This window comes from Thermobia domestica, chromosome 15, assembly GCF_964235325.1.
Source record: "Thermobia domestica chromosome 15, izTheDome1.hap1.1, whole genome shotgun sequence".
Lineage (NCBI taxonomy): Eukaryota > Metazoa > Arthropoda > Insecta > Zygentoma > Lepismatidae > Thermobia > Thermobia domestica.
In genome coordinates this window covers 102,505,572-102,529,445 of record NC_137468.1, presented here as the reverse complement: position 1 = coordinate 102,529,445, position 23,874 = coordinate 102,505,572, and the positions used below count along the sequence as shown (strand labels likewise).

The 23,874-nt window shown below is 34.6% G+C and overlaps 1 protein-coding gene across 4 annotated transcripts in view; it reads right to left on the bottom strand.

Moving 5' to 3' along the window:
• Positions 1-23,874, bottom strand: part of Mvl (solute carrier family member malvolio) — a 207,091-nt gene that overhangs the window by 44,013 nt on the left and 139,204 nt on the right. For all 4 annotated transcript variants that reach the window (XM_081740011.1, XM_081740010.1, XM_081740012.1 and 1 more), the window contains exons 4-8: positions 17,619-17,845; positions 15,530-15,668; positions 13,486-13,641; positions 10,817-10,975; positions 5,740-5,787 (exon numbers count right to left, since the gene is read on the bottom strand). In XM_081740011.1, the coding sequence (XP_081596137.1) occupies positions 5,740-5,787; positions 10,817-10,975; positions 13,486-13,641; positions 15,530-15,668; positions 17,619-17,845 (729 nt within the window). The remainder of the gene's footprint in view (positions 1-5,739; positions 5,788-10,816; positions 10,976-13,485; positions 13,642-15,529; positions 15,669-17,618; positions 17,846-23,874) is intronic.

Sequence of the window (23,874 nt, the reverse complement as noted above, 5' to 3'; positions counted from 1 at the left end):
GAATTGTAGTGCCTATAATTAGCATGCAATTAAAACAGTTATCGTGGGATATAAAAAGAACACGAGAAGCTGACTTCCAATACGAGGCCGAAACGTGTAAGTAGCCAGTAATGAAATTTAATGCATAAATGATAGATTCACTCTTAAAACAGTTCTAAGCGATATAGCCCAAGGCTTATCTTATGCCTGGCGTGTTATTTCAAATCATTTTGCTAATATGATAATCTTTGTAAGTCAAACAAAATATATATTATTTTAAACTCTGTTAAACTAACTTTTGTGACACACAGAGTTTGACCCTGGTTTAGCAGATACGCAATAGTGACCAACAGATTCCCTTTTGTTGTATGTATATCTTATGTAAATAAACAATCATCATCATTATATATTTTCTCCCTTATTCCATTTTGCAATTGTTAAATAAGATTAATAAAAGTTTGTAAGAACTAATAGCGTTATATTAACAAAGGTTCACCAAGTAGTTTATAAAATAATTTCGTCCTTATTTGATGGAATTGCAGGGGCTTATCGCCCATCCTTGTTAGGAAGAAGAAGCATATACAGTTTATTGCATTGCAGATAGCATACCCTACAGGGAAATTAAATTATAGGTCACACTCTATCACTGTACTACCACACCAAACTAGTAATATTCCAAGACAAGAACCATTGTCTTGTTCTACAAATAACACTAGACTAGCAAGTGATAACACAATACGTGTACAGAAACCAATACGTAGTCATTCAGGGAGTAGCCAGCAAGTTATTCTAGAAGGCCTTGATTTTTACAAATTAAAAACAAATCTAAAGTTTCTTTCAAGATTATGAAACAATTAATAACGCATAGATACATACGTATTTCAGAAGTGCATATTATTATTATTATTATTATTATTATTATTATTATTATTATTATTATTATTATTAGTAGTAGTAGTAGTAGTAGTAGTAGTAGTAGTAGAATTAGTAGTAGTATATTTCATATATGCTACATTTCTGAAACTTGAGTCTTGAGAGTACGTGAAGTTAAAATCAAAGGTTATGTTACGGACGGCAAATGATGCCTTAACACCAAAAACACATTCCTGGCCGGGACCGGGGGTTAGTCTGTTTTATGTTTACTAAACGTGTTTAATAATTACAGACTATGAAGGATGTTTATAATAGAATGTGAAAGAATACAGTTTTAAAAGAATTAAACTACGTCAACATGTTAAAATAATTAAAAGAACCTAATTAATTAGCCACTTTGTATTCTCATTTGCTTAACTGGAATAACCGAGGCCTAAAGGAAAAGAGTTTTCTGCCCAAATCTTATAAGCAGTGGGATATTTTAATATTATAGAAATTGACCCTCCTTCCCCTTAGAAGTGTAATTTTCAAGATACTGAAACATATAGTATTTTATTACTTTTAGTTAAAAGTTCAAATACCGAGTTTCACGCATCTAGCTTAAACAAATCCTTCCTTAATTTATTTACATATTTTCTGAGTAAGTAATGGGGAATTCGAACATAAAAAAGTGCTCCCTTTGCTCTTTCCTTTTTATGTGTTCAATTTTCAGTTTTTTTTAAAACAGGAAAGATTATATGCCAAGTTTCATTTTACTAGCTTCAGAAACTTGCGAGATACACTACCCTTTAAAAAAATCTTGCCCCACCCGTTTTACGATACTTATTTCCAAAAATTCTTTCTTATGTCCTGCTTTCATAAGAGAATTATATTTTATAATTAAAATTTAACGACTCTACTTGTAGTAGTATGCCCAAAAAATCACTCATCTTTACTCTTTTATATAAGAGTACAGAAGATAAATACAGTCAAACAAATGGATTTCCATGAACAGTTTCCGATTTCTTATAACTACCTAATTCGTACATTTCCCACAAGCTGTGATTTTAAATTTACGCTCTGTCAAGGTCCAGGTTTCAAAAAGGAACTAAGTGGAAATATAATAATATTATGTATTTGTGTACATGTGTAATATGTATAAATTTATTGTCTTATTGAAGCTTTCGTAATCTGGAAATAAACTTTTGATTTGCTTTTAATATATAAAAATCATGCTCCCCTAGAAAAATTTGCAGGCTACACCCCTAAATGACTATGTAGTAATTTCTGCAAAAATGGCACAGGACCTAAAATTTAGGTCTAATGCCTATATTTTTAGGACTTGTGCCATTTAAGACTTATTAATGTCACCCACTGTATTGTATAATAAATGTTCTTTGCTCAATTTTAAATTTACTGCGTTCTTTATGTATACAGTTGGTATTTAATGTTCACTCGTGAAATGTCTAGTGAGCTTTTGTCCTAATTAAGTAAACTTTGGTGGATTTTTGTCCTACTCTTAATAAAATACGCTCCGCACAGTATATATTGCAATTCTGAATGTTTGCTTGGTTTCAGAAGTCTGGTAAAATATGCTTTTTAAACATTTTTTATTATTTATTTATTTATTTATTTTTGTTTTAGGAATTTGTCTTGGGATTCTCGTATCTCCATTCGAAAGAAACGAATTTCTTAACAAATTATGTAATTAATTCTTAGAATGAAATAGGTTGTATTATGTAATTCGTGTATAAGTGCAGAACAGATAGTGATAATAACGATCTTAGTAGCACAAATATAGCTGTTACTGTTGGAATTAGATACGTTCGTAACATTATTGCCAACTAGTTGCTGCATCGTCCCAATTTCATGTGGTGGTGGCGAATTTCAGAACTAAAGCAAGTGAATGATAAAGGCACAAGTCCTAAATGGCAGAAGTCCTAAAAGGCAGAAGTCCTAAAGTGCAGAAGTCCTAAAATGCAGAAGTCCTAAAATGCAGAAGTCCTAAAATGCAGAAGTCCTAAAATGCAGAAGTCCTAAAGTGCAGAAGTCCTAAAGTGCAGAAGTCCTAAAATTTAGGTCTAGTGCCCATATTTTTAGGACTTCTGCATTTTAGGACTTCTGCACTTTAGGACTTCTGGATGTCACCCTTCGTGCCTGCATCAAGGCCAAGGGGGACATTTCGAAAAATGATTCGTGCGTCAGATGTACAACATATCAATGTAAAACATGACCAAAATAAATTGCCTTGGTGTTAATACTCTCTGTGTTATTCACATTCAAACTAGTGACAGTATTTATGATATAACTAGGTATAATCAGACACATTTATGAGACAATGTATCTGCTGAAGGTATTCCCGAAATGTAACGCCACAGATTAGTAATAATAACAGTTTGCTTTAGTCAGATTTTATTTTTATTTAAGTTATACGTAATACCAAAGTTTTAAGTTATATGTAATACAGTATTCAGATAAATTTGGGCTAGTAGTGATTTATAGAATTCATCAGTTTATTGCCCAACATCAATGTTAGTCTTAATAGTGACCACTTATTATGCTACTAGTAAGAAAACGAGAATAAAAAATAATATTTGTGGGGGAGGGGTGTATAATTTAGTCTTTTGTTATTTCTGACAATGAGAGGAAAAAGAAGAAACGCTGCTCATGAATGATACGAAAAAGCAGCCAATCCTCGAAACTCTACGATTGGGTCAAAACAGCCCGTTCAATTTGCAAATATTATGCCTATGTGGTGATACCAGTCAAAGAATTAAACAGCACATGACAAGTCATTCGATATAATTTTCTAGAGAACACAAAATACTATTTACTAAACTAACCAATGTTTTCGAGATGGTCTTTGTGCTTGCTTAGTTTTTACTATCTAAGTCACTCAATTGAAGACATATCGAAAACACAAACTATTCCACTACGTGGTATTTTCTAAGTACTAAGTACAAGTAATTACGTAGAGATATTATAGGATTAATTTTTATTTTTGCAATATTTTGAAAAATGTCGAAAAGTGGGAGATCGATTGATGAACATCCAAACATTAAATATTCACAAGATGTTATAAAAATAAAATAAATAAATAAATAATAATAAAAAAAACTAGTGACTTTAAAGATGGGAAGCTCAGAAAGGAAGAAAAGTATTGGCTTGTCAACTGTCTGTTCACCGTCCATCTTGTTCCATTATCCGTTGTTTTCGCCATAACTTACGAAATTTGCTGCATGTTGATCAGAATGCTGCAAATTTTCTACATTTTAGTTTTTATTTTCATTATGTATTTTAACTCGTATTATTTTTGTTTTGTCTCGAATTTTCGACGATACGAGACGATAAAGCCTTAATTCTCGTCTTGTCTCATGCGTATCCCTACAGGTGCCAAGGATTTTGTTCAACATCGTAATTTATAACTCATAAATTCCAATTTATTTCATACAGCATTAAATATAATACTTCTGGACTGAGAAGTCTATACTGCCGCGTTACTCGTATGGAAGGGATATATTGAAACATCTCTGAAGGAAGAAAAAAAAGCTCATTGTTTCACCGAGAAATAGGCAAAGAGTAACGTATAGACAAATATCACGATAAAACATGTTACAATTATTTGTAGAATAAACTTCATTAAGGAACTTTTATTTCTGCGGCGATGATCATTAAGGATTTATAAATTATATGATTAATTTCAAATAATTACAATATATTTTAAAAAAATCAGCATTACATGTAAGATGCTCGTATTGATACGCGAAGACATTATTTATTAATTTGAAACTGTCATGGCTTGTAAAAAATACGTTACACTTCAAATCGAAGAATTTTGTAATTACTGCAACTGCACATCAATGAAGAAACGGAATTTTTCAGGAAGAGGTCAGGACTTCTTTAAGTCTTCTTAGATATATTTCAAATTCTGGCAAAGACTAAGAGCTGCTGTTTCGTCCAAACCATACTTCTCGCATGGAACAAGTTCTTCCTTAGCGTATATGTTCACACTGTATCACTATTTCAATGTTGTTCTTTTTAGACCTGTCCAAAGCTTTTCTATCAACTTTTTTTTTCTTTCTTCATAATTTCACTTATATATATATATAAAGTGAAATTATAAATATATATAAACATTTTTCCTATGTGGATTCGAATCTTGAATCTTTGGTTTTATTAATTTCATTTTCTCGCCACCTTATCACCAAACTAATTTTTTCATTTGGTGTGATCACTAATTTGCTAGATTATATAAGAAGACAACTACAGAAGTATGCTATTCACATATTTTGATACAAAACTTTCATCTGTGAAGGAATGTGTTTCATAAATTTGTGAAGAAATGTTCAGATACAAATACTGTAATACAGCAGCTAATATTTATAATAATTTTACGATAGAAAAATATTTGATAATATGATTCGTCCGTAAATCAAAATCCACGACAGTCTTCCTCTTCGGAATGAAATTCCTCGGTTCAGTGCTGAGTAGTGCCATCTTTTCCTCTACGAAATTCCTTTGTAACAATGTTTGACAGTTGAAGAAAGTTAGCCCATATTTAAGTCTTTTGCTTCTGACTTGGTTATTTTACGCTATTGTTAAACAAAATTATTGAAAATAAATGTCAGCAAACGTTATAAATATTATCTATATGTTTCTTGCTATTGACACCTTCAAACATTCCGAATATATAAAGAAGACATTTTTTATATATAAAACATCATTTACAGGATGGGCGATTTATTTTATTTCCATTTATCATAATTGTTATTATTATTTGCACGTAGTGGTACATTTACTGTGAAACATATAGATATACGCGATTATGGCTTTCGTTAGTTCACACAATTCCTCAATGTTGTAATAATAAAGAACAATTAAGAATGAATAGTAAAGCTAATTACTTACCGGAAAAATATCCCAATGTATATTACTCTGGTTTCGACAAAGCTCCAACTGAAATTAATAATAAGCACATTAAGTAATCACTAAATTTAATAATGAATAAACTAAAACAGCGTTTATACGAGTGTGTGTGTGTATTATTATTATTATTATTATTAATAATAATCTAGTTTTACAGCTTTCTGTTTCTTATTTTCCACACACAACACAAAAACTACTTCAAAATAGCTTATAAATCTTATACCAAATTCCACAATCTTATGCACTATGAATCTGAATCTTTTATAAAGACTGACATGAAATGTAGATAGCTGAATATTGTTTCTGTATTCCTTATTTGTTCTTTAAATAAAATCTTTAATGTCCAACGGTTATACCTTGTAGCCTAAAGTAAAATGATAGATTAAAATTAAGGATAATAAAAGAAGTTTGTGCAATGACGATAGCGGAACAAAATGGAAGCAACCAGAGAAAAATCATCCACAAATCTAATTTTAATTTCACCTCAAATTCACAAAGCCTCAAATCGAATTAAGGACCGACTGTGCTGTTTGCCCCATTCCAAACATTGATGGAACTTGGTTAGTTTAATGAGGATCAATTATCATTCAATTACATCAGTACGTTGTCAATGTTTAGAAAATTAAAAAATCCAACACTCATATACGAAACTTGTATTGTACATCAAATAATACGAAACTTGTATTCTACATCAAATAACAATATGCGTTACTTTATAAGCTGAAAGCAAATGCAAACAATAGTAATCTATTTACTTACTTATTTTATTAAGTTAGTGAATATATTAAAACTAACAATCTTCCTCAGGATCACTCAAAAAATTTACACGATTTACAAATAGATTTAGATTAGAAAAAAAAAAAAATATTTGAAAAATTATTGTCAAGCAAATACGTTGCTACGATATAGTACACATATTTGCTTCCTTTGTTCCACATTGTTTCAACAAGACGTGCTAATGTTCTATAGCTAGCAGATAGCATTAATTATTAAACGTAACAATATTTCTACCATACATGTGAAACAATTCTATAAAATATTTTAATTGATAGTTTATGTTGTTTTTATAAATGTTGTTGGTGACATAATGAAGAGTTTAGCGAAAGGTCTATTACGGTGTTAGTTTCACTTCAGGAATGGGGCAAAGAGCACAGTCAGTCCTTAATTCGATTTGAGGCTGTGTGAATTTGTGGTGAAATTGAATTTAGATTTATGGATGATTTTTCACTGGTTGCTTCCATTTTGTTCCGCTATCGTTAGCTTTATTACAGATTCTCGTACGACATCAACTTTTAGGCTTATAAAGAAATTCGTTTGTTTATCTTCTTGAAAATGATGCATGAGATTTTACACTCATGCATATTACTTTGTGCAGCAGAAAACGATCTATCGATTGACACATCTCTCATATTTAGACAAACGTTTTCCCGTTAAACGCTCACAATTTGTAAAATTTAAACTGTATACATGACAATGGCTCAAATATTTAGATACCGTATTTATAATTATTAGAACTACTATATGAAATGCCTGTTCTTCGAACGGGGAGAGTATGTTTATAGGAAATATTTGAATACCTTTCCCCTTAGAATATTTTTTTCAATGAAAATGTACTGATAAAAGTACAAAAGGTGCTCTACTTTTCGCGTAAGTATTCAAATACCCTACTCCCACAGGATACGCCGTTAACCAAACTGATATGAATACAAAAAAGAAACTTGAAATGGGTACTACTAACTGTCTTCCATAAATTATTTCAAACGGAAGACGTTTTCCGCCCACAAAACTACAAATTCGATACAAATCTTAGTCATTTTTGACATTTTATTTTTCACCAACTCCCCCTCCTCCTTCCTCTGCCAATGGGGATGAGCTTGGACTTAAACGATATTGGGAGCGTCCCAGTTCATTTCAGCCATCCCGAAAATTATAGATTGCACAGTAATATCAGTCGTTTGGCATTATTCTTACATGTCACTACTTCCAATTCCCACCCCTTGGAGTGTCTCCAGGGTTCCTACTGATCTGGAGAAATCTATTCCCCTGACTTTTCCCTGACCTTCGGAAGGAAATTTCCTAACTTTCATGACAGTGTCGGATGACGTTGACGTAAATAAGGAATAAATAACGGTGAATATTTATATATGAGAACATTTATTCTATAGACAAATAATAATCAATTGCTCATAGCTATATTCCACTTACCACCCATAAAAATCTGAGAACGTTCCATACTGTGATCATTAGTGCTTGACTAAGCTGAAATTGGCTACAAAAATATATTTTATAAAATTTCCCTGTCTTTCCCTGGTTTCCAGTCTTTTTCCATGAGCTTCCCTGACTCGCACCATTTTTCCTGAGTTTACCCTGACTTCCCTAACCAGTAGAAACTCTTGTTTCATACCCACAGTATTTTTTTTTTTTTTTCAGATTGAACATGCAGTGACCTCTGTTAAATCCATCATTACTCCGAACTATTAAAAAGACAGCCTTCTTTGTACGGGGCCAACAAGAACCAGATGCAGATCCACATAGATCCTTCCGTTTTTTATCGTGACACAAAGTGGAAAACTGGAATCCGTGTTATTTCCTTTCATGCCATTCCTGTCAAAAGCCCTGACCCTAGTCCAATCGATTTCTACCCATTTGGACTGTTAAAATGACGTCTGCGTCGCCTTCACTGCCTATGAGACATCTTCACGGAGGAATGGGATGGAATGCATATGTTCGAGCTCCAACGTAGTTTGTTGCAATGCAAATTGCACGTCGAGTGATAGTGCACGGTGCTGTGAATCCAATAGAATGCAATCAGTTGTAGCGGAGAGATTCGTCGTAAGGTAAGTACTCTTCGAAATCGGTCCGATATAAATCGAACAACCTTCTTTATACTGAAGATGGTTATTGTTAGTCAAAACAACGAGGTTTGCGACAGATCATGGTGCTTTGAAACTTATCAACTTGTGCAACAAGTGACCAGGCAGCAGAAACGAATCCAAGAGTAGGCGATATAGGGACTAAACTCCTTCTCCCCTTGAGCAAGAAATTTACACTTGACAAAATGGTATTTATAACAACTGAACCTATCGATAATAGACAAACTTACACACGAATATGTATAGCCGCCCTCTCTAACTAAACTCTCAATCCGCGCCTTTTTCACTTAAAAATATAATACTTATGATAATAATAATCTGGATTTTAAAATGTGTTTCATTATCTTAGTAGCGTAGTGGATTTGTAACTGGTAAATAACTGAAAAAAATTTTTTTTAAGAGAGAGTTCTTTTATAAAATCCATTAAAAAGGATTTTTTGTGGGGTACAATGATCATTTCATAAATAATGCACACTATGGCAACACTGCGGAGTGGATGATGAAATCGAGGTAAGCATTTCGTCAGTTGAAGCTGAGGTCTTGAGGCAGTAGGACGTGTGCTTGTACGCTCTTTAGTAAACAACACAATGTGGCTGTAACAAGTGTTGAAAATGGAGGAGGGGGAGGGGGCTCTTGGGTAAACGTGTCTATTGAAGATCAGAGGTCGTTTGCCTTATTAACAAAGTCTAACAAAGTGCACTAAAATTAAGTTTTTATAAGGCCGGGGGGGGCGGGCAATGAGACTAAGATTAAAAGCAGCATAGGGTGACCTGCTAAGATTGAGAGCTAAAGTTTTTATATATATTAAGGAAATGGTTCGCTTTCGCCGACTGCCTTTAGTTTTAATTTCATTCTTTATTTTATTCCATAAAAATTCTTTTTAGTGCATTTTTCTAAACTTATGTCAATAATTTACTGAATTACCCCACTAAAAAGAATATTTTCTCCTTTTTAGTGGATTTTATATAATCATTGTTTTTTGAAGTTTTTACGGTTATTGAGCTGAGCGAGCGAAGCTCTTATACTCGGGTTAGCCGTTTGGTTGTCCGCGAACTCCTCCTAGACCGTTTGGCCGATCTCAACCAAACTTAGCACGCTGATAGAGTATGTCGTGCTGAGTGACAACATAGGTCGAAATCAAAAATCCGATGTACCATCGAGGAATAATGACCGAAAAACGCTTCCTCCTAGACCGTTTGGCCGATCTCAACCAAACTTAGCACGCTGATAGAGTATGTCGTGCTGAGTGAGAACATAGGTCGAAATCAAAAATCCGATGTACCATCGAGGAATAATCATCGAAAAACGCTTCCATATACTTAACATGGGGAAAAAGTTTTCACGTGATTTTTTTGTCAACAATTAAAATTTGCGCGTGATTTTCAAAAATTCCGGCGAAGCCCTTTTATTTTTTTAGCGTAAAAATTTACAATTTTAATCACAATTTAAAAACAAATTAACGATTTTTTAAACTTTTTTTAGCCGGAACAAAAGGTCAAGACGAAGAATTGTGCGATTGTTATGAAAAATACTGATTGATCTCTAAATAATTAATTTTACAGCAAAATGATAAACTAGAGCCGAAAGTATGTAAAAATATTATATTGTCATCGGGTTGACGTATCTGTACAAAATTTCAGACCTCTAGAGCCTTTGTATTTCAAGTGTGCCCATGCTGGCACAGTTATCGACGTGTGTTTTCCCGTACCTCCCTCGAAAGAGGAGGGACAAATTACTGTGGCCTAAATCTTTGAATGGTTAGATGCGGACAGGGTTGCCACATTGAATTACTTTACGGGCTTTGCTGTGCACTACCTTGTTAACCATTCTAAGTAGCCTACGATCTTCACTCACCAAGACTAAACGACTGAATGACAAATTGGCAACACAGCTGAGGTCATTCACTTCTTTCCTCAAAGTAAAGGGTTGCATTTTCTCCGTCCGAGGGCGGCGGGGTTGGGGGCCGAAGTAAGTTTCACATATTTTCCGAGGGCACACTTGAAATAGAAAGGCTCTAGTTAATATGAAAACGCGTGAAACTTCGAGTTGTAAGATTTGACTCGAACAAAACAGGAAATTAGCCAAATTAAGCATTCTAATGAAAAAAAAAAGGAAAAAGAAAAATATTCCGTGAAGAAAGGAAATGTACATATGGAAGGATGAACGTATGTATTTTACAGACTTACCACTTCTGCATTTGTTGTATCAAAGAGACCATGAGCGAACACAGAAACCACAAATATATTTATCACTAAAGCCACTAATAATGCAATTGCTGCTTCAATAAAGAAATAAAAATTAGCTTCTTTCACTGTTGAGCTCTTGGTTCTATCAACATCACGAGACTGAAAAAGAAAATATGCAGTAGCAGTAATCGAGTAAATTTAATTTTATCGTATACAAAAAATATTTATTTGGAAGTAAATTAACATAAAATATACCTAGATAGAGGTTAGGCTCAAGAAATATGTATGTTTGTAAATGCCAACAAATATACTAGATTAGCTTCATTTAATATATATAAAACATTTTTCTTCTGGGATCTGTAACTACATGTTTAGAATCAAACTAAATCACAAAACTATTGAAACTTGTTTGTAATATAATTATTTTCAATTGCAGGACAAAAATACCTATCAGCAGAAATATTAGGCATAGGTTCTTTCCCCCATTCTATCGAACGTTGTTTCAAACCATTATTATGAAGGATAACAGATTTTACAACACAAATCTTTGGAATACGCTATAAACTATATGTAGATTATATATCAGAAATTCCTAAAGTTAATAAGAGATTCCTCTTGGCTACGCGGTTAGTATACACGTCTTTGGCGTGGGAGACCCGGGTTTGATTCCCGGCAGTAACTCATGTGGTTCGGATCCCACGTTAAGCTATAGATCCACGTCTCATATGGCCTCGCTGCTAAAAGGGACGTTAAACTGAAAATCAAATCAAATTAAATAACTACAATTTCTCATTGATGTTATGAGTAGCAATACGTCCAGAATAAAGTAACATTTTAATACTTTTTTTTAAAGATTTGTATATTATTTATTATTATTACTAATTATTGCGCCCGAGCTTTCGGGCCGCTGTACACTATAAATTAAAGACGTGCTCAATTATAAGCTCTAATTGTTTACCTTTATCAACTTAATTATTTTTGACTTAGCCCACCAACCAATATGCGGCTAGACAAATATTAATGCTCAAATCTAAATATGGTTACCGCCCTTCACCTAATAATGAACAAAAAAAGCACATTCATGTTGAGTATTATTACTATTTTGAAATAATTAAATTGTCACAATAGTTTTAAATCAGCAGACCGCCTGCACGCTAGCGACATCTATTCACGTCAAATACGGAACTGATAGCGTAAGTAGCGATATCTATTAGCATGATTGTTTAGTATTAGAAATTAGAACGGTAGCGAAATTATATATGTATATCAGCAAAACGGAAAGTATAATCAATATCAATTTCACTGTTAAAACAATAACAGGATCGTGAAAATGATTCTAGACTTACCAAACTTTGAAAATATATACTCATGATATTAAGAAAGATGGAAAATAGTATGAATGGATACGCCCAATGAATGTTTAGGATCATTGTTAAGAAAAACTAAAATTTCGCAGTTGAAACCGACAAATCACAAAACTACTGAAACTTTGCTTAGAATGTAATTATTTTCAATGTAAGGATAAAAAATATACCAATTACACATCAGAATTAAAGAACTCAACTAAATCTCAATAAAAGTCAGTTGAGCAAAGGATGAGAAAAATTTTGTGCAAGTCGGTTGAAAAGTAGCGAAAAGAAATTAAAGGAATCATATGGCGAAGTCCAATAGCTTTCTTACAGTGGTTCTTCAAGCATATTATTCCTGTTTTTATCCTAGTAACCTGTATTACACCTCACTTATCCTTAAAAACAAAAACACGAGAAATCTAGAAATGTAAAGTGAAACGTTGAATATGTACAAGAGGCGTTGAGTAGATGCTTTTTAAAGTTAACTTATTTCACTTCACAAGAAAGCAGAGACGTCATTAAGGACCTCTGCTTTGGGAATCTTCGTTGCAATCGAATATATATCGTATGATCAGTTCATAGTACTTTAGCGACTACTGTTGTTGATAAGGATTTGATTTTCCTTTTAGCACCAAAGCTATATGAGGTGTGGATCTACAGTTTAACATTGGATCAAAACCACAAAACCTCCCACGAAAATTTGTACTCGGAACTCCCATACTCAAGGCGAATACCTAAACCATACAGTCATATAGAAACTCTTTCAGTGATTAATGTTCCTTATACATTCAACTGAAAAATCATGGTACAAGAGGGAAAGAAGCAAGTTCACACAACACTATCTTGTGTACCTAGTATAAAGTCATTTAGAAACTTTATCATGACGAATCCAAGCAGCAGCGGCGTCTTCCAAAGTTGCCATTCAGTGTGTCTAATCGGGTATTTTTCATATAAGTATTTATACTACACGTACGCATTTAAAGATAAAGGTCAATTTTATTGAAAAATAAGTCTGATTTAGAGAGTTTGGAAGAAAATATCAAACGAGAATGATACAGAGAAATATGAGATCACGACACCATTACACAATATCTACGAAATTTATAGTTATAAATTATGTAATCATAAATAAAAGTACAGATGTTCCTAAAAAAAATCGATTTTTTTTTCTATCTATCAGAAGTGAGTATTTACATTTAACTTATCCATACGCAAAATACCAATACTTAGGATAACAATACAGAATTTGTGTAGAAATATGACCACGAATGCTTCCTTTCTAATGCTTACGGTAATAGCGTTAAATAAATTATCACTTACTTTGACTAACGCAGAATGGAGGTACAGATTGTGAGGCATTATAACAGCGCCCACAATTCCCACAGCCTGCAACAATGCTGAGCTATCACAGTCTTTACACCAAGGAATAAAAACTCCTTTTATAACTTCTACTTGGTCTGGTTTTACGACTCCATACTGAAAAGAAATTAAACCACAATCAGAAATTAAATACAAATGAGAATAATATCAACAAATATGGCGTAATAGTAAAATACAGTCGATTGAAGGGTAGCGTGTAGCAGGAAGAATAAAACAGACACCATCACCTGACTGTATAGCATATGGCAAAGCATAGAAGATTTCTATGTGAAATACAAAGATTTTACAGATAGATTTTTGAACCAATTCAATAGGTTTAACAATAAAGTAAACTATCGTCCAGTTGGAAACGATATGGAAATCTAGAGCAGCCATTTTCAAGTGGTGTGCCGACAGATAATTAGGACTTACAACTAAAATGCACGCTTTATTTAAAAAAAAAAAAAAAAAAAAAAAAAAAGTATCTTTTAAAACGGTAATAACTGTCGCATCCATGTCTGACAGTATCATACTGAATGTTGCCTGCATTCTGCATCGCACACTGGACATTATAGTATACAGTGATATTGAATTACGTTCTCGCTCGTGTGTAACATGCATTGACGAGACTTTGACCAGCCAACAGGACATTGAAGAAATGCTGCACAAGGTTGTAGTCCTCTTAATACAATCTTGCATAAAGCCGCTTTCCAACAGGATAACGCGTGACTGTGTGTGACACAAAAGCCTCACAGTTCCTAGATGAACAAGATCCTAAACTGTTTCCTTGGCCAGAGAATTCACCTGATCTATCGCCGATTGAATACGTCTGATCCAGGATTGCGCAACGCCTCCATAAGAAAGATATTCTCCAGCTACAGCTGATGAGTTTTGGCAACGTGGAAGGGTACGGCTAGTCATATCCCAGGATGACAACCTAGATCTCATCCTCTCTATACCTCGTTGTGTCGTAGCCGTTCTCGACAACCACTGTGCACTCACACAATTTGGATGGGTTAAGCATGTCGCACTTCCGCCACAACGTCCAGTGGCTTTCAAAGACATGAGCTACATATGGAGCTTACAATGGTCATATTTTGCATTGACTTATAAATATTATAATGAAAGCAGAATTACAATTTTTGTTTAAAATTACAAAGAAAGAACTTTAGAAAACAAATAAGTCAAAGACAAAGAAACGTATTTACATGAAAATAAAGGTAAAACAAATATCGGCCTATGCTTTCCTTACCAAGAGACGTATTTATTAGAACCGAAAATATGAGTTTTGGAACCTAGCATTCAGGTTGAAATTATTTGACACATCCATTGACCTATACACTTCCTGCCAGTCTCTCGCAGCGCAGTCACACTTTTTAATAATAATAATAATAATAATAATAATAATAATAATAATAATAATAATAATAATAATAATAATAATAATAATAATAATAATAATAATAATAATAATAATAACAACAATAACAACAACAACCGCACACTGATTTCTAGAAAAAACGACATTTCGGTTCTTTCAAAATCTGTTCGGATTTTCACTTAAACTGTTTCCAGTTTTCTTCAAAAAGGTTTTGGGTTTTTATTGAAACCAGTGTGATTTCTGCCGAAGCCGATAACTGTTCTTGTTTTTCTAGTACTCTTTCCAGACAAACTAACAAGGAAGCACAAAGGATTCGATGGAAAACTGAATTGGCTTCAATACGAAAGCTGTTCTGTAGGAAACCAAATCAACTTTGAGAAACCATTTTTAAATTTTCAAAAACTGTTTCGTTCTTTCTAAAAACTCCCACTAAGTATAATCATTTCACACTTGTGCCATACGATATATATCTTTTTCACAGGTAGAACTGCTACCTTTTCTCCTTCTTAAGGCATTGTCTTTTTAATATCTAACAGTGTAGTTTACTTAATTTTTCTTCACTACATATACTTGTAACATGAAAGATGATATTACAAATGTTAGGTTGAAACCATGTACACTTACCTCATACCCAAAAGATATAGCCATAACGCTTATAAGAAAACCAAAAAGAACTTCTAGCTTCCTTAGTCCGTATTTGTCTAACAGCAGAAAAGTAAAAGTATCAACTACAGTAATGAGCACCCCACCATAGAGCGGAATTCTGAAATAGAGAGAGAGAAAATGAAAAATCAGCTTTAAAAAAATCATTATTATTATTGTTTCAAAATCACTATAAATGTATCAGGAATACTCATAACAAAAAGTAAGCAAATTATCAAATTCTACCGGAAAGCAAAGACATATTTTAAAATTAACAAGATCTTTATTTCACTACTTTATTTTAAACACAAAATTAGCTTTGTATATTAGATTTATATTACATGTTGTGTACTATTTTCTTTTTCATAAGACTATTTTTTTTTTTTTTTTCTGTAATCTGAAAGTCCAAAAACTGTGTGTAAATTGCATATGTTGGGTATATGTAAGTGTGTAGAAAAACAGAAAAAAAATAACTGATTTATTTTACTACTTAATGCAGTATCGATAAAGATACAATGTAATTTACGGAGTAGAAATGTGTGACTGGCCAGATCTAACCCAAATTCGATAAAGATACAATATAATTTAAAAGTAGAAATATGTGGCTTGGCCAGAGATCTAACCCAAATTTCCAGCTTATTGTGTCGATACGTTCCTCTTAACTACCCTTCGACCCAACAATTGTATGCATTAATTAATACCCATGTAGGGTTCGAATAAACGGGGAATGAGGGGGATTTTTTCCCCTCGTCACAACTTATCTCCAGCTCGTGGCAAGTAAATATCTTCCTTGCCGGGGATATATTGTTCTCCTGTATAAATATGTGAAGACAATTTCTAATATTGCAATTTAATTATATATCGACAATATACCCTCTCGTGCGAAAGTTTAATTCGAACACTGTAGCCATGACGGTTAGAAAACAGAGTTCCTTTTCACCATCAAGCCTCTAGGAGACTGGATTACTGTTCAAATTGGAATCCTAACCACTAATTGAATTTGTATATGATGTGTGCATCTACATGGTGCTCGAACACGGAATGACGTGCATAGAAAGCCTGTGAGTTAACCACTTAACAAAGAAGGAGCATAGAATGATTGGTACTTACACCTGAAGTAAGATGTTGTATTAAGTATCTAAGTTATATTTTGAGAGCCATCTGGTGAGTACGACATGAACTATGTGCTAATTTGCAATGCAGCAGTTGCCATAAAATGCAAAAAAACACGCCTGCGAAATTTACGTAAGTTGAGGACTATCTGTACATATTCCGGGTAGCGCAGTGGTTAGTTCACTGTAACGAAACTGCAAACTGGATTTTCGGGTTCGATTCTCGGGCTAGTCGTGTATGTCTCACTCTTGGAATTTCATTGAATTTGCAACTCTAGAAAATATGGTGTAAGAAAAAAAAACTTACGTTGTTTATTTCATTTATCGTATCGTATAAGTTTCTCCTTTTTTTGCACACTGTGCCACCGTGGCTAATTTTTTATAGTTGAATACAATTATGTACCTGGTTATGCATCAAAGACAAAGTATACATGCAGTGAGTTTGATTGTAAAATACTGATTTTATCTATAATGGATGTTTACTTCCATTAGTGATCGGAACTTTAAACATTTAATTTACTTTTCCAGAAGAGTCTCAAGATAAGACACAGTATTTTCCTCCATCGGACTCTAAAAATTACATTAAACTACAAATGTATTTAGCAAGCAGAAGGTAACTATTACTGTAGGGAAATTTTATTACGGGAAAGAAAAGAAAACTTTTCTCTGTAACTGGTATCAAGTCACTTCTTTTTTGCAGCACATTAATCCTACTATGGTGAAAATTTTCTGAGGTAAGACTGAAACTAGGACGAAAAAGATGTATATTATCAGAGGAAGCTATCAATATCAACGGCTTATATTAAAGTATCTACTCTTTTATTTCATGTATTTATCGTCACATATCTTGCAAAAATAAGGATATAGAAAAATCGAAAATACAAACAACCAACCCTTATTAGAATTCTATAATTTATGTGCAGTAGGAGTAGTTATTTGTTATTTTTATGTGTACTTACTTTTTATTTGACAACAAATATAAGGCAATTGAAGTTCCAATAACTTCTTGCATATCAGATCCAATTATAGCTATCTCTACCATTATCCAAAGAATTAGTCGAGGAACTTTCTTGTATTGTCTATAGCTCATTTCTGCCAAATGTAATCCAGTTACAACACCTAATCGAGCTGAGAGTCTTTGCATGACTAGACCCAAAATAGTTGCCCACATCAGCACCCATAGCAGCTAGAAAAAATATATATGAGACTATGAGCATTTACTACAGAATTTATTCACTCCACAACCAATTTAACTATTGTATTATAGAAAATATGGTCGTTTAAATACCAGAAGTAAAATATTAGATACATATTTAAAGTGTATATAGACAGTTACGTCATAAGCTAAGAGTATACTAGATTCTTGTGTATGTGTTCACTGAACACAGACACATCATATTAGTGCTGGTTAAGCCGTTAATATCATCGAATGTTCAGTGTATCGATTATAAAAGGTTAACAAGAAAGGCTGATAGTCTGTTAGCCTTAAAGTTTGAGTAATTTGTTCTTGAAGATTTGAATTATATCACAGCAGTTTCTTAAAAACTTTTCTCTCTCTCTTTAAAGACAAACTTCAAAAAATGATTTAGCATATATAGTTTAAAATAATATTGTATATACAGGGTGTTACATAAATGTCTCACAATATTTTGGGAACAGATTCCTCACATCAAAATAAGAACAAAAGTTCATATGACTTGTTCTCGAAAGTGGATATTTTCGGAGTTATAGGGTGTCGAAAACGTGAAATAAGTGAACTTTAAACGTTTATAGCTCCACTACTATGAGACATATCGTAGTCCAGTCAAGACATCACTGAAGAACTGGTATGTGAACTATCCAAATATATTCTCTATTCCATCTATACATGTACAGTTTGTATATAAAGGATGCCGCCTTCTATGTGTGGGGGCTAGTGCCATAAATAAGTCATCGTCCGCGAGAACTTGAGGAAAATACCCCCGATAACTAAATGGTCAGCCAGAACCCTCATTTCTAGCATTTGACAACCGCTCGTCAAGTCCACGTGGGGTACTTAGTTGCCACAGTTCAAACGCTGTCCTTTCAGTCAGTGATTAGAAGATTGCTGTTCAACATATATAGTTTTCTTATACATATATATTATGCTCGATTATAGCGAAATGTGAAGGCCTGACATCTGTTTCACATTAGTGATAGTATTGGGAGTGAGAGTAAGACACACGAGACACAGTGGGTGCTGCGACATTGCAACCCCGCAAATGCGGTCAAAAGAGGGATAGGAGAGGAAGAGATACTGCTGTAAAATCCAGCAGGGGAAGTTCAAACAATTTGCCGAACTGCACATCTATAGATGGAATATACAATACATGTTTAAGAATGCCCAGTACTTGCACACCAATTTTCAGAGAAATAGGTGGGGAGTGATCAAGTACTCCCAAACAACCTCTCTAAAAATGATTGTGCAAGTACCGAAGCGAAGGTTCTGAAAGATGGATATTTGGATAGTTCACATACTAGTTCCTCAGTGATGTCTTGACTCGACTACGATATGACCCATAGTAGTGGAGCTATGAACTTCTGATAGGCTGATAGTCCCAAGTTCACTTATTTCACGTTTTCGGAACCCTATAACTGCGAAAATATCCACTTTCGAGCACAGTTCATATGAACTTCTGTTCTTATTTTGATGCAAGGAATCTGTTCCCAAAATGTTATGACACATTCATGTAACACCCTGTATATGAAGAAAGACTATTTCATAATTCAACCTTCACATAGATGTTTCGAATGTGATGTGCAAGTGACGAATGGCGACGAATGCGTACCGTCAAGCTTAAATACCTTAACTCCGAAAATACATATCTATAAAATAATTCCATGCAAAACAAAACATTATTTCATAGTTTTAACTAAAGAAAATGAAATATCTCCTCATAGGTCTAGGCACGTGAACCTACAAAGTTATCACTATTGTATATATATATATACCTCTCTAAAGCGGACAGCCGTGGGAAATAAAAAAAATGTCCGCTATAGAGAGGTGCCCGCCTTAGGGAGGTTTCAATATTTTCTTACCTAAATGAGTAAACAAGGTAATATGCAATTCGAAACAAATATTTTTTGCCTGAATCATATCAATGTATATAGAGTATTACAGGTAGCGCATTTTCTGCTATCGAGAGAAAAAAAATACCCAGAATTCTTGCGCGACGTGATGTCACGTGGAAGAGAGCACGAAACAAACACATTGTAGGGAATACAGTAAGCGGTGTCGATGCGTGAAGTTTATAAAGAATGGGTAATTATTGAGACAAAAATGAATAAAAATAACTTTGTTGTTGCTCAATGTCCGAATTGAGAAAGGAAGACTCCATGTATAACATAGCACTCCTTTCCTAAAATGTTGTTGGTACGACAGTGAGTTTCTCGGTGTAAACGAGCAATCAGAATCAATGTAAACAATGCTAATATTTATTCTATTCATTTCTTACCGAAAGATTATGAGACAGACTTACAACACGAACTTCATAAGCTACCTGTAAGAAAAGAAGTTCCGCCCTCATGCAATTTCTTCTCTTCATATATCGAATTGGCATGCAATTGTTAAGAACGAACAGAAGTAAAAGGTTAAGAGAAAATAATTTATTTTTCAAACATATGAAAATGAAAAACTTGAAAGAAATTTATATAACTAGAGACATGGATGCAGATCCTGTAGGACGAGCAAAAATGTTAGAAAAGAGGATTTGCCCATTTTGTCCCCATAACTCCGTGAAGCCAAAAAAATAATCGAAACAAATCTGATTGGCTGCTCTTTTTTGCGCCAGTAATGCTCGTTCAAAACTAGATTTTCCGTATGCCAATATGTAGTGTTCACTGCGTTTATTCTTTTTTAAATATTCACTTTAACGTTTAAAATGGTTACATGTGCAGCTTATGAATTCGTGTTCGTTACCTTCAATGGGGCTCGCGTTCTTATTTCCGTTGAGGTTCGTGCTCACTTGGGCTAGGACTCATCCTCCAATAAAGATCACACTCAGGGTGGGATCCAGGATTTTCTGAGCGGGAGTGCACCAATAATTACCAGACTAACCAATCACACTGAAACTCTTTAAAGTGACATGTGCCTTGACAACGCTGACACATAGAACGGGGAGGGAGGTGGTTATTTTCAAGAAGGTCTTATGTTTTCTGTCCTACTTGACAAATGTTATATTGTTTTACATGGTGAATTCTTTTCCTTCAACCTTCAGAAAATCGACTTAATGTATTGTTTTTGCAAAGCTATGTTTTCTTTTAAGCCCCAAACGAAACACGATGGCAGAAAGTTTCAGAAAGTGTTGCTATTTTCACTGCTAGCTTCTCATTTTAGATAGTGTATATTTACAACGAAGGGGTGCACGTGCACCGGTGCATCCCCCTAAATCCGGCCCTGATCACACTCACTATAGCTCGTGCTCACTAATTTCATTGAGGGGGAGGCGCGGTGGCTCAGTGGTAGAGCGTTCACCTCCGGTGCTTAGGGTCCCTGGTTCGATCCCAGCTCACGCCGTGTGGACCTTGTGGTGGACAAACGCCGTGCTTGTGGGTTTCTCGGGGTCCTCCCGGTTATTCCCACTTTCTTCATTCCACCATTTCATTCATTTCTCATAATCACCGTCTCCTTTAGCCTAACCGGCAAAACCGCGGGACGTAAAACTTAAAGATTTCATTTCATTTCATTTTCATTTCAATTTCATTGGGGTACACGTTTATTGGGTTTGGGCTCACTACACTCAATAAAGCTCGGGTTTACTATTCTGAACTAGAGTAAGGGTCACTACCATTAATGACCTCGTGCTCAATGACGTCAGTGGGGCTTGCATTGAGTTTATTACTTTTAGTGGGGAAAGCGTTCACTATTCTCGCTAAGGCTCGCTCTTACTCAATCTCGGACTCAATCCTTCAATGAGGCTCGCGTTTACTCGGTCTCACATCTTCCAGTGGGGTTCACTCTCACTAGGCTCCTTGGAGATCGCGCACCCTAATCTATTTCGATCGAGCACGCGATTAGTTAGGTTCGGGGTCACTAACCTTAATTAGACTCTTGCTCACTCGCGCGTGCTATCTTCCGTCAACTGGGCTCGAGCTCACTCATCAATCGGACTCAAACTCACTGACACCAGTGTGTATTAATGTGGGCTCGGGATCCATATTTTCAGTGGGGTTCCCGCTATTTATTCTCGTTGAGTCTTGAGCTTTCTTGGTCTAGGACTCACATTCTTTAATTAGGTTCGAACTCACTAGGCTCCTTGGAACTCGCGCTCTCTAGTCTCCTTGGAACTCGCGCTCTCTAGTCTCCTTCTGTCACGCATTTGCTTGGATTCGGGCACACTAATCTGGATTGGACTCGTGCTCACTTGTCTTGGCTCACTTTCGTCAGCTGGGCTCGATCTCAGTACCATCAATATAACTCGAGCTCACTGATACCAGCGCGGTTTTCACTAATGTGGGCTCGGGTTCATTACCTTTAGTGTGCTCGTGCTCATTATTCCCGTTGAAGCTCATGCTGATTTGGCCCCGGACTTATATCTTTCAATGAGGCTTGCACTAACTAGGTTCCTTGGAGCTCGTGCTCTCTGATCTCTTTCGGGCAAGCGCTTACTTGGACTCAGACTTCAACACTCAGTGGTACTCGAGCTCACTGGCGTTAGTAGGGCTTGTACTCATTTTTGCTTGGGCTCACATCCTTCATTTAGGCTCGTGCTTACCTAGGTTCTGGCTCAGATCCTTTAATGAGACTTGCAGTTATTAGTCTCCTGGCACTCACGCTTACGAATTTTGTTCGGGCACATTTTCCGCGAACTAAACCCAAAATATAGTAGAAACACGTAAAAACAAGAACATTTAATTGAGCAATCTCAATCTAAAAAAAGAATTTAAAAAATACAGCCCAAACAATGAAGAAACACAGTGCAAGGAAAAACAATCAATGCGTTCCGGATTCTGTGACTTCTGAGGGCTGCAATTAGAATTATCACTAACATTTCCTATCAATATTCATAAAACAACAACAATGAGTGGATGATAACATTAATATAAATTTATTATAATATAGCAATTTACCCTGCGTATTTGTAGTGTTAGAATTAGTAATATTTTTGTCTCTATGTAGTTTCAACAATCAAATGAAGTTAGAATATGCTCGTATTATACAAAAAGTATATGCTAAAAGCAGAAGACGCGATTTCCTCTCTTCCGCGTGACGTCACACTTCCAGCGACCAATGCCAGTTGGAATTGCATATTTATCAGCCCCTGGAATCATATATTTACGAATGTTGCCAAAATGTTACTGTACCCGCATTATCCTCCGCCAACCAATACTCTATGTTCGAGGTATAACATGGAAATAAGATGATATAGTTCTCTGCACTTTGCACTTATCACTTTACTACGTTTTCAATATGTCACTTTATTTTGTAGTTAATTGTAGTCCAGTAATGTCTTTTTTGGGACAATATGCATGCCCGCGGGCAAAATATACTATACTTGTCTTCTGCTTGGTTAGAGATTCCAGCGGGACAGTAGAACAACATGTCATTCCAAACGGCGGACAATTATCAATCACTTTTGTGTCTAAAACAGCTTGGGTGGGAGTGGGATGCAAGCAAAAGACATGAGAGTGTTGTTAAACGGAGGCGCGCTTCGTCTGGATTACAAGCAGACAGTTGAGAAGGCAAAGTGCTGTCATAATGCTCTCTTAGTGACACACGTATGAATTACTAAAAATGTATTTTTACTGAACTTTTCAACTTCTTTCTAGAGAAAGTGTCCGTAATACGGAGGTAAATAATACCTGTAAAAGACAGAAAAGACTGTCCGTGTCCGTACTAGAGAGTGTCCTCTTTAGAGAGGTTTGCCAATGTGTTTTTTCCTATTACAGTGTTTGGGGATTACAAAATATGTCCGTTACGGGAGGTGTCCGTTTTACAGAGGTGTCCGTTAGTAGAGGTTTCACTGTATATATATATATATATATATATATATATATATATATATATATATATATATATATATATATATATATATATATACACATTTTGCTCCTTCTACTGCATAAACAATATGACCGAATATACTTCCTAATTTTTGAGATTTAAAAAAAAAAAAAAAAACTTAAACAATACTATTAATCCAAGGATGCAAATAAGGAATAAAATTTTAGTAGTCCAAGAAAAAAATTACTGGCCCA